The sequence below is a fragment of the Molossus molossus genome, unplaced genomic scaffold (assembly GCF_014108415.1).
Source record: "Molossus molossus isolate mMolMol1 unplaced genomic scaffold, mMolMol1.p scaffold_m16_p_1, whole genome shotgun sequence".
NCBI lineage: Eukaryota > Metazoa > Chordata > Mammalia > Chiroptera > Molossidae > Molossus > Molossus molossus.
The window spans coordinates 57,266,022-57,278,933 of record NW_023425344.1 but is presented as its reverse complement, the minus strand read 5'-3'; the positions used below and the strand labels follow the sequence as shown (position 1 = coordinate 57,278,933).

Here is a 12,912-nt window from a genome sequence, read left to right as displayed (position 1 = left end):
ATATAAAAACACAAAATGAGAAATCCAGTGTTAATAGGAAATGATGGGTAATATTTTATATAAGATGGTCATGGCCCAGTTGGCATGGCTCAGTTGGTTGAGCATCACCCTCTTCACCAAAAGGATGTCGGTTTGATTCCTGGTCAGGGCACATACCTGGGCTGCGGGTTCAATCTCCAGTTGGGTCATGTATAGGAGGCAACCAATTGTTTTTCTCTCTCTCTCTCTCCCTTCTTCTCTCTAAGCATGTCTTCAGGTGAAGATTTAATAAAAAAAACAGATGGTAATGGAAGGCCTTTTTTGTTTAGGTGATAAATAAGAAAGTGAGCTAGGAAAATAAGCAAAGAGCATTACCCACATATGGAACAGTAAGTCCCAAGACCTGAGAAGGGAGAACATTTCGTGTGTGTGAGGAAGGGCAAGGGGGCCACTACAATTGTAGTAAAGGAAATGAAGGAAAGAATAACAAAACCAGCTGTAATACATCAATAATTCATCTACAATAATTATAACTGTACTTAATCATATTGAAATCTTTCACGCATAAATATTTTTAAAACTAATACACAAGGGAGGAAAATTTAGAAAAATTTCAAATTGATTACTGTGCAAAAATTCCTTTTTCAGTATTTTTCCTCATATAACGAAAGAGTTCTAATTGTTTAAATAATGCAAACAATACCATGTCAGTCGATATGCTAAAAATCTTCACATTAGATTTCAATAATTCGATATCCATTACTCTCAAATATGATACAACACTAATTTCCTTACAAAAGGCAGTCCCCTACTCAGTAGATGTAAATACTCTTTGGACAAGTTTGCTGGAATATCCTTTGGACAAGACTCCAACTGGAGCACTGACAATCAATTCTAAGAGCTGTATATTCAGAGAAATACACATCAGTGGGTCCAATTTTTTAATCCTGTCCCTTTCCTAACTATTTACCAATAAATTTGTATGGTTTTAAAAGAATTCAACTATTTCCATACAGGCTATAGTACCTACCATGGTTTAATATGCATAATAGAAAACTGATTCTATTAAGTCAAGATATTTTTCATACCAGTGTTTTTTAAGTAAATTCTAAATATTATATAAAGTTAGAAATAAAAATATCAACAAGACACATCTGTATTAGAGATGAAAGAATTTCAGAGAACACATATTGTAGGGGTGGGGGGAAGCTAATTTACAAGCAAAATGAAGCCCATTTTCTTCCAAGAAATTTTGAAAAGCAAGTTTTAACTGTTTTTTTACTGACATAAAAAAGAAATGCTAAGAAAACAAGCCAAATGTGCATTTAAAAATAGAGAACTTGCCTACAGTTATGTAAGCAATTAAGATAAAAAATAAAACAAATAAAGCTACAGCATTAAACATGCTGCAAAATGTGAACTTTCAAACCAGCCAAGATGGGTAGGACAAAAAGGAAAACTAATGAGCTTAGCTGTAGGGTCTTGTTTGTTTTTTAATTTTATCCATTTGCTCAAAATGTAATTTCTATTTTACCCGAAAGTCTTTTGTTGAATACAAGGGGAATCAAATGTTCCTAATAAACAAGAATCTGAACAAACTCTGAGAAAACATAATGCAAACCTTCATTTGTTCTAATGCATATCTGATGTATTTTGTTTTAACATTTTTGACAGGTTAATCGTTTGTCTTCATGTTTATAGAACACAAATGCTTGCCAGTGCTGTTACACAGAGCATGTTGGGGAGTGAAAAGAAAAAGTTAGAGTAGAAAGGTCGGATTTTTCAAAATGCTTTGTTAAACAAATGGCGGGGGCAGGGGAAGAATGTACCTAGGCAACTTGACTCTGGTGTACAGAAACTATGACTCATTATGAAAGTAAAAATAAAGCCTATTAACAAAAAATAAGCATTTTGAAGGGAAACTTTTCTTATTTGAAATGAAGCTACTTGAAAACCTTTCTTTCAGACTAAAAACAACAGTGCCAAATTTTGTGATGAATATTATAATTTAAAAAAAACCTCAAGGCTTATTCAAAGAATGGATAAACTAACAAAGATGACAGAATTAACTTCTATGAAAAAAACAGTTCACTGTGCAAAGAAAGGAGCCAGCTGAATAAAGACATATTTAGTATTTAGTTTATTTTAACTGACTATATTTAGTATTGTTTTGTTTTGTTGGGCTTGAATTAGAAAAATTTATGATAAATATTTTCATCAAATTAGACTATAATCCACATTTTATTTTTAAAATAATGTTCAATTTCAGGTCTTACTCAGAAAAAATTAAGTCTGATTCCTGATAACAAACACTATTATAATGGAAATCCCTATTAAAAAGTGCCAAATCTCAGTCCAACATCTAATAAGAATGTGTTTATTCAATGCAGGCTATCAAAAATAAACAAATAAAACTCTGGTACAACAAAAGAATTGGAGAGTACATATGAAATTGCTTAAAGTACAAAACATAATCTATAATTCAGGTTAGGGTTAGTGGCTACCATGTATGAAGAATTTTAGCAGGATGTTTTTAGCTCAAGTACAACTGAAATGTGAAGCCCAATCTACTAAAACAATTTTAAAATACTTGTTCTGTTTACACTATGAAATTTTATTTGAAGTAACACCAACTATCCAGTACCACCTAAAAAATCTCAGCATCATTTGAGTCTCCCCTTTTCTGTCTTTCAACCTGTCCAGTCTTAACTACTTAGTGCAATACTAATACATGTGACATCTGTCCTCTTCCTTTCAGTCTCATTATGAACACTTTAGTTTAAACATTACTTTTATTAGTCTCTGGCAGTTGCACCCAAAATGGTCTCCCTACCCCTAATTTTGATTGCTGCCAATACATCTTATAAATTCTTGCTAGAGTAAACTTCTAAAGAATTCCCCACCTTAGAAACTTCTAAGGGATTCCTGCTGAATACGAAAAAAAGAAAAAAAAGAAAAAGTCCAAGCTTACTAGGATCTTATTTCAGATCCTTCTCAATATGACATCAATTGACCTTTCCAATACAATTTCAATTTCCCATTATTCTCTTTCATATCGATGCAGGGGTAACCAGTTAATACAGCTAAAGAGAACTAATTGATATTTCTTGTATGTGGACTGTAATTTCTGACTTACTTCAATGTCTATAATTAATAGATTCTTTCTACTTGCTAATTCCAAGCTAACCTGGAAATTCTAGCAAGAGTTAACTATGAAGTAGAAATTTATATGCTTGTGAAATCACATATTTTTGCTTTAGTATCTTAGAAAAGCACACTGTTCCTGTTTCTAGTCACCACCAGATATGCAGACTCACCGGCTGACCACAACAGAGCAAAATTAGTATCAGGAACATAATGAGTCAAAATGCACATCGTCTACAGAAAAATCCCCTACTACTCCCCTCAACTCAACTCCCACTTTGCTTGTACTCTATATACCTAGCTGGCTTGACAAGAGTTGTTAAGGTGGGCCTTGGGACAAGAGTTATCCATCTTTTCAAGTCGCTGGCACTTGAATAAACCACTTTCATTCTCACCAGCACCTGTCTCATGAGTCTGGCTTTGTTACAGCAGGCAGTAAATCTTGTGTTGGCTTCATACTTAAAATAATATTCCCCTTAATCTACTTATCCAATTATTCAAGCTCAGTTTACTTTTTTTATTTTTTTATCCTCATCCGAGGATATTTTTCCATTTTTTGTACAGATAGAGTGGGAGGGAGAGAGAGGAAGGGAGAGAGAGAGAGAGAAACATCGACGTGAAGGGACACATCGAGTGGCTGCCACCCGCACGACCAACCAGGGCCGGGGACAAACTGCAACCGAAGTACGTGCCCTTAGCGGGAACCGAACCCGGGTCTCTCTGGACCGCAGGCCGACGCTCTAACCGCTGAGCCAAACTGGCCAGGGCTCAAGCTCAGTTTAAATGTCACCCCCTTCAGGATGCCTACTCTAATTTCCTCACCTATGTGTAAATTCCTCTTCTACTGAACACCTGCAGCACCTTGTGAATACATCATTTAATACTTTATAACATAGCTATTTATGTAGCAACCTTACCTCTTACTAGATTTCATAAGGGAAAACTATTCATAAGGGAAAAGTTTCTAAAGGGAAAAATCTGCAAAGCCATGAGCAATGTAATCATTCATATACGTGTTGAATGCTGACATAATTTAGCATACATATTATTTTGATAAAGAGGTATAAAACCAGTATGATGATAACATATCTACTGAGTAACATATTCGATTAATTTCAAGCTAGAATATGGCCTAAATTTCAAGTATTATACAGTAATTAGGTTTTCAAATTAAAATAGACTTCTAACATTAATGTCAAAGGGGAAAAAAAAATCAAATCTGCATGTTCTTTTATAACATAAAACTCAAATACCAGGACATATCATTTATTCTACATATACATTAGCAATTTTGTTTTCTAACACAACATATATTAGAAAATTGTTGCTTATATATTAAAATAACAAAAAAGAATTCTCCCTTACTTCGAGTAAGCTTTGGAAATCTTTTCTTCAGTTTCTTCTTTAATGGATTAAGCTCGGGCATTATTTCTGGAACAGCTACATAAAAGTCTGGTTTAATTTCATCATCCAAAATCTAAAAATCAAGAAAAAAGATAATTTCAGATTATATGAAAAGCTGTACCAATAATTTCCCTTCCCTGGCCAGTTTAGATCAGCAGTTAGAGTGTCAGCCCATTGACCAGAGAGTCCCTGGTTCAGTTCCCGCTAAGGACATGTACCTAGGTTGCAGCTTCTCCCCAGCCCTGGTTGGGGTTATGTAGGTGGCAACCAGTCAATGTGTCTCGCTCATATCATGTTTTTCTCTCTCTCTTCCTCCTTCTCTCCCTCTCACTCTATCTGAAGATAAATGCAAAAATGTCTTCAGGTGAGGATAAAAAATCATTAAGAATAATAATAATATTTTCCCTTATAATTTACAAAACAGACAATGAGCACAATTTTTTCTTCAAACACAGGATCATATTACCACATTTACTAATTATGAAAACCATTAGAAAGAAAATATTTTCTGTTATTTTCTCTTGGAAACAGTTACATCCACTTAAAATGTGTGTGTGTGTGTATGTTTAATGGGTTTAATTCTTCCATTGGGTTATGTTAGGTAAGTTTTAGAAGCTAGCACATAGCATTAATGTGTATATAGCTCAGAAAAATCTCAAAGTTGAATTCATATGTTGGTTAAAACTGAAGAAACATGCTAAAAATTGTTCAACAGACACATGTAACATTAACAACCACTAGCTGACAAATCACGAGCACTTACACTCCCTTCCTAACGTTAGAGCATCAGAAGAACTGAATTTGTAATTATTTTCACAAAGAATTAAAATTAGAAAAATTCTAAACCAGCAACAGAGTGAATGGAAGCTGCACAAACCATCTCCCAGGAACAAACTGGAATTACAGCTAAAATAAAGACAAATCGTCAGGAAAAAACAACAGAAAAGCAGCTGAAGACAACCCATATAACCAGGGACAGAAAGAGGACACTAAATCAAGCCTGGTAGGAACTGCAGAGGCAGGAGAGAGTGGGCTTAGAAGCCACGGACAGCAGCTGTTTTAGCTGTGAGTAGTGCCCTCGGGGTGAAAATCACAAGCCAGCTCCACAGCACAAAGTGCCAGGACTGAATAACTAAATTAGCTACAGCCACTCACCTTGGACTCTGGCAGAGGGAGAAGAGACTAGACTGGAACTAGGTGGAGAGACTCAGGAGTTTGGAGAGCTGGGAGGCACTGGGAGTTTTGTACTGAATCACTCCCTCTTAGGACAGTAGCTATTTTACTCAAAGTGACCTTTCCCAGAGCTCTGGGGAGAAGCAACAGCCCCTTCCTCAGAAGTTTAACACCACCTGGTGAGGCCAGAGAAATGTAAATTGAGGCTGATTAACAGCTAGAAACCGCCAACAAGCATCAGCTAGACCTGCTGGAAATCCACTTACCCTGAACACCTGAGGGATATTTTCATTAAGCTGAGAGCTACATCACAAGGCTTATCAAGTAAATGAGACTAAAAGTGAGCAGGCAAAACTAGATTGCCTGCAAATCTACCCAGTAAAGCAAGACATGACAGTGGTGTTTAACGTCGATCTCCTAACACTGACACAAACCCAGTAGAGGGAGTCACAATCAGTGGAACACCAACACCCACAGGCAAAATTTGGCAGGCTCCAAAACCCACTGAAATGGACAAAATGGTAAAACTAATAAACAAAGCACAAGATAATTTTACAAAAAAATGGCGGTGGAGTGAGTGGAAGCTACATAGACCATCTCCCAGGACCAAACTGGAATTACAACTAAAATACAGACAAATCATTGGGAAAAAGCAACAGAAAATCAGCTTGCAAGAACCATATAACCAGGGACACTGACTCGATCCTGGTAGCATTGCGGAAGCGCAAGAGGGGGGCTGGGACCCCACGGGCAGTAGCGGCATAGCTGTGAGCAACGCCCTCAGGTTAAAGTCCCAAGCAGCTCCAAAGCACAGAGCCGGGACAGACGCTAAAATAGCCACAGCCACTCACCTAGGCCTCTGGCGGAGGGAGGGCAGACTGGACAGAAACTGTGTGGGGACATATAGGGTTTGGTGGGCACTCAGAGCTTTTGCTGAGTTGTGGCCACACAGGACAATGGCCATCTTACTCCTTCCCAGGCCTCTCCCTCAGAGATTCAAACCCACCCTGTAGGCCACTGAAATGCAAATTGAGGCTCATTATTAACAGCTTCTGCCCCACCCTCGGGAAATCCCCTTACACTGAGCACCTGAAGAGTTTTACATTCAACTGAGAACCCAAGGCTCTTCAAGTAACAACGACTGATAGCCTCCAGGCAAAAAGCAGGAGGACAACTGAACCATTCCTGGGCTGGCAACTCTAACCAAGAAAGTCAGACTTGACAGTGGTGTTTAACGTGGATCCTCCCTCACTCATACAAACCCAGGAGAGGGAGTCACAAACAGCAGAACACCAACACCTACAGGGAACATTTGGCAGACTCCAAAGCCCACTGTGATAACCAAAATGAAACAAAACCAAATGAAAGAACAAGAGACCTCTACCGAAGATGAGATAAATTAGTAGTTAAGCAAGCTAACAGAGCTAAAATTCAGAGCCATGATCTTAAGGAAGCTAAACAGCATGACTAAGTACATCAATTCCATGAGTAAAGACATAGAAATGTTGAAAATCAACCAACTGGAAATTAAAAACAACCCAGAAGAAATGAAGAATGACATATCAAAAATAAAGAACACATTACAGGGTCTAAACAGTAGAGTGGAGGAAGCTTAGGACCAAATCAGTGAATTAGAAGACAGGGTAGAAAAAATCAACCAATCAGAAAACCTAAAGGAAAAAACAATTAAAAAACAGGAAGACAGCTTAAGAGAACTGTGGGACAAGTAGAAACGTAATAATATTTGTGTCATAGTAGTCCCCAAAGAATAAGAAATGAGCAAGGGTTAGAGAATATATCTGAAAAAATAGTGACAGAAAACGTTCCTAATTTAGTGAAGGAAGGAGGCATTCAAGTTCAAGAAACACAGATAGCCCCAAGTAAGAAGAACCCAAACAGGCCCACACCAAGACACATAGTAATCAAAATGCCAAAAATTAAAGACAAAGAGAGAATCCTAAAAGCAGCAAGAGATAAGCAACAGGGTGCCTACAAAGGAACCCCCATAAGGCTCTCAGTTGACTTCTCACAAGAAACACTACAGGCCAGAAGGGAATGGCACGAAGTAATCAAGGTCATGAAAAACAAGGATCTAAATCCAAGACTACTCTACCCAGCAAGGCTATCATTCAAAATAAAAGGTCAAATAAAGAGCTTCCCAGACAAAAAAAAAAGGCTAAGGGAATACGTTAGCACCAAACCAGCACTGCAAGAAATGTTAAAAGGACTGCTGTAATTCATATAAGAAATAGGAAGAAAAATATAACCACACTAAACAAAAATGGCAATAAATAAGTACATTTCATTAATCACCTTAAATGTAAATGGACTGAATGCTCCCACAAAAAGACACAGAGTAGCTGATTGGATAAGAAAACATCACTTACCTATATGTTGTGTACAAGAGACCCACCTCACAACAAAAGACTCGCATAGGTTGAAAGTGAAGGAATGGAAAAAAATCTTTCAAGCAAACAGAAAGCAAAAAAAAAGCTGGAGCAGCAATACTTATATCTGATAAAGTAGATTTCAAAACGAAGGCCATAACTAGAGACAAAGAAGGCCACTACATAATAATGAAAGGATCTATCCAACAGGAAGATATGTCCTTGGTAAACACATATGCACCCAATATAGGAACACAAAAATATATTAAAAATCTTCTGGAGGACTTCAAAGGAGAAATCAATAGCAATACAATCATAGCAGGGAACTTCAACACTCTGCTGACATCACTGGATAGATCCTCTAGTCAAAAAATAAACAAGGAAACAGAGGCTCTAAATGAAACACTAGACCAAATGGATTTAATAAATATATACAGAGAATTACACCCCGAAACCATAGAATTCACATTATTCTCAAGTGTACATGGGACATTCTCAAAGATAGACCACATGTTAGGGCACAAACTAAATCTCTACAGGTTCAAAAAGACTGAAATCATATCAAGCATCTTCTCAGAACACAATGGCATGAAACTAGAAATCAATTGCAACAAGAACATGCAAAGCCATTTGAACACATGGAGGCTAAATAGCATATTATTAAACAATGAATGGGTTACCAAGTAGATCAAGGAAGAAATTAAAAACTTCCTGGAAACCAATGAAAATGAACACACAACAACACAAAATCTGTGGGATGCAGCGAAAGCAGTTCTGAGAGGGAAGTTCATAGCACTACAGGCCTACCTCAAGAAACAAGAAAAATCTCGAATAGACTATCAAACCTCACAACTTAATGAATTAGAAAGCAAACAAAACGAAAACCCCAGAACAAGTAGAAGGAAGGAAATAGTAAAGATCACAGCAGAAATAAATGACATAGAGACAAAAAAAAAAAAACAATGCAAAGAATCAATGAAACAAAGAGCTGGTTTTTCGAAAAGATAAAAAAGATTGATGGACCCTTAGCTAGACTCACCAAGAAACAATGAGGGAGAACCCAAATACACAAAATCAGAAATGAAAGAGGAGAAGTAACAACTGACACCACAGAAATACAAAAGATTGTTAACAACTAATATGAACACTAATATGGCAACAAATTCGAAAGTCTAAGCGAAATGGACCAATTTCCTGAAACACATAGTCTCCCAAAACTGGACTGGGAAGAGATAGAAAACTTGAACAGACCAATAACAACTAAGGAAATTAAAGAGGTAATCAAGACTCTCCCAGCAAACAAGAGCCCTGACCCGGATAGCTTCACGGGGGACTTTTACCGAACATTCAAAAAAGAAGTAACACACATTCTCCTCAAACTATATCAAAAAATTCAAGAAGGAAGACTTCCAAACTTGTTATGAAGCCAGCATAATTCTAATTCCAAAACTAGAAAAAGACACTACAAAGAAAGAAAACTACAGGCCAATATCCCTGATGAGCATAGACACCAAAATCCTCAACAAGATACTAGCAAATCGGATCCAGCAACACATCAAAAAAATTACTCACCATGACCAAGTGGGATTCATCCCAGGGATGCAAGGCTGGTACAATATTCGCAAATCAATAGATGTGATACTCCACATAAACAAAATGAAGAATAAAAACCACATGATCATATCAATAGATGCTGAAAAAGCCTTCGACAAAATCCAGCATCCATGTCTGATAAAAATGCTCAGCATTGTGGGATTAGAGGGATCATATCTCGACATTATAAAGGTCATATATGAAAGACCTACAGCCAACATCATACTCAATGGGCAAAAACTAAAAGCATTTCCCTTAAGGACAGGAACAAGGCAAGGATGCCCACTTTTGCCACTCGTATTTAACATAGTACTGGAAGTCTTAGCCATAGCAATCACACATGAAGAAAAAATAAAAGGGATCCAAAAGGGAAAGTAGGAAGTGAAACTGTCATTATTTGCAGATGACATAATATTATACATAGAAAACCCTAAAGACTCCATCAAAAATCTACTAGACTTAATAAATGATTTTGGCAAAGTAACAGGATACAAAAATTAAAGTCAGGAAATCGACGGCATAATTATACACCAATGATGAAATCACAAAAAGAGAAACTAAAAAAAAAACCCAATTACCATCACGGCAAAAAAATTAAGATACCTAGAAATAAACTTAACCAAAGAAGTAAAGGACCTATTTGCAGAAAACTACAGAACATTGACAAAGGAAATAAAGGAAGATATAAAAAAGTGGAAGCACATACCTTGTTCATGGATTAGAAGAATTAACATCATTAAAATGTCCATACTACCAAAAGCAATCTACATATTCAATGCAATCCCCATCAAAATACCAACGACATATTTCACAGAACTAGAATAAATACTTCCAAAGTTCATATGGAACCAAAAAAGACCCCAAATAGCCACAGCCATCTTGAAAACAAAAGACTAAGTAGGTGGGATCACAATACCGGATATCAGGTTATACTACAAAGCTACTGTAATCAAAACAGCCTGGTACTGGCACAGGAACAGGCATATAGACCAGTGGAACAGAACAGAGAACCCAGAAATGGACCCAAGACATTATGCCCAATTAATACTTGACAAAGGAGGCAAGAGCATACAATGGAGTAAAGACAGCCTCTTTAATAAATGGTGTTGGGAAAACTGGACAGCTACATTCAAAAAATGAAAGTAGACCATCAACTTATACCTTACACAAGAATAAAGTCAAAATGGATAAAAGACTTAAATGTGACCCATGAATCCATAAAAATCCTAGAAGAAAATGTAGGCAGCAAAATTTCAGACATCATACACAGCAGAATTTTCACTGAGACATCACCTAAGGCAACAGAAACAAAGAGAAAAATGAACACATGGGATTACATCAAACTAAAAAGCTTCTGCACAGCAAAAGAAACAACCACCAAAATGGAAAGGCAACCTACTGTATGAGAGAGCATCATTGCCAATGATACATCAGATAAGGGTTTAATTTCCCAAATATATAGAGTGCTCATACAACTCAACAAAAGGAAGACAAAGAACCCAATTAAAAATTGGGCAGAGGAGCTGAATAGACACCTCTCCAAACAGGACATACAAATGGCCAAGAGACATATGAAGAAATGTTCAACATCACTAATCATCAGAGAGATGCAAATTAAAACAACAATGAGGTATCACCTCACACCTGTCAGAATGGCCGCCATCAACAAATCATCAAACAAGTGCCGGTGAGGTTGTGGAGAAAAGGGGACTCTAGTACACTGCTGGTTGAAATGCAGACTGGTGCAGCCACTATGGAAAACAATATGGTGTTACCTCAAAAAATTAAAAATTGAACTTCCATTTGACCCAGTGATCCCACTTCTAGGAATATACCCTAAGAAGCCTGAAACACAAATCAGAAAGAATATATATGTCCCCATGTTCATAACAGCACTATTTACAATAGCTAAGACCTTGAAACAGCCCAAATTTCCATCAGTAGACGAATGGATAAAAAAGCTGTGGTACATATACTCAATGGAGTACTATGCAGCTGTAAGAAAGAAAGATCTCTTATCCTTTGAGATGATATGGAAGTACCTGGAAAGTATTATCCTAAGCAAAACAAGACAAGCAGAAAAAGACAAATACCACATGATCTCACTTATTTGTGGAATATAATGAACAAATAAGCTAATGAACAAAATAGACCCAGAGACATAGAAAGGAGTACAGTTCAGACTGACAAACCTCAGAGGAGGGGGCAAAGGAGGAGGGAAGATAAACCAAAGAACTTATATGCATATATGCATAACCAATGGACATAGACAACAATGCTGGGGGTGGGGGGTGGGGGTGGGGACAGGGAAGAGGGTTTCTGGGGAGGGGGTGGGGGGGAGAAGAAAAATCTTGAACAAAAATAAATTTTTAAAAAAATCATAATAATTAAAACTAAACTTCTCTTTCCCTCCAAGAACTAAAAATAACAGTGGAACTGTCAAAGACAAGTTCATTTACAGTTTATTTTCTATACTCTAATTACATTCTAAGAGTAAATAATGTTAACTTTTAAAGGCATTTTAAATCAATTCAGGCACACACCCATAATAATTATTACACTAGATTATATACTCCACTTAAAAATTAAGTTGATTATAAAACAAAGCAAATTTTTAGAACAATAATAATGCCTAGGCAACAAATATTTTACCAATGATTCTTTTTTGCTTGAATCTTACCACTATATGACATTCAGAGCTGCTGTTTGGGATTACAGTGAGCCATAAAGACTTGAACTCTGGCAAAATTAAGCTATGACTCTGAAATGTTATCATCCTGTTACTATTCTTTATTTTTATAAATTTTTCATTCCCTAAATAACATGCTGTGTTCCTCTTAACAATAATAACTTATATAAAACAAGCCCTTAAATCACATGCCAATCATTCGGCTAAATATTTAACATGGTTTAATTCATCCAGTCTTTACAACAACCCTATGAGGCAAGTACTAATATTGACCACATATTCCAGATGAGGAAACTGAAGATTAGGGAGGATGAGTCATTCTGTGCACATTTAAAGGGCAGACCAGAACTGAAACAAAGTCAGTGTGGATCTAACAACCTGGACTCTCATCACTAGAAATATTAAAGCAGAGGCAATTTTGAAATGTCAAAGAACAGTATGTGAAATTTCTACTCCAAGACTTTCTAATACTAATTCTAAAATATGTTTCTTTAAAGAAAATTTAAAATTACATTTGAAAGTTATTCTATAGTTAACTTTAAC

The 12,912-nt window shown here is 36.5% G+C and overlaps 1 protein-coding gene across 7 annotated transcripts in view; it reads right to left on the bottom strand.

Moving 5' to 3' along the window:
• Nucleotides 1-12,912, bottom strand: part of MRPL1 (mitochondrial ribosomal protein L1) — a 70,890-nt gene that overhangs the window by 39,827 nt on the left and 18,151 nt on the right. For all 7 annotated transcript variants that reach the window (XR_004957119.1, XM_036245588.1, XM_036245601.1 and 4 more), the window contains one exon: nucleotides 4,489-4,600. Coding sequence is in view for 6 of the 7 variants with exons in the window: in XM_036245588.1 (XP_036101481.1) it covers nucleotides 4,489-4,600 (112 nt within the window). In the remaining variant the exon portion in view is untranslated. The remainder of the gene's footprint in view (nucleotides 1-4,488; nucleotides 4,601-12,912) is intronic.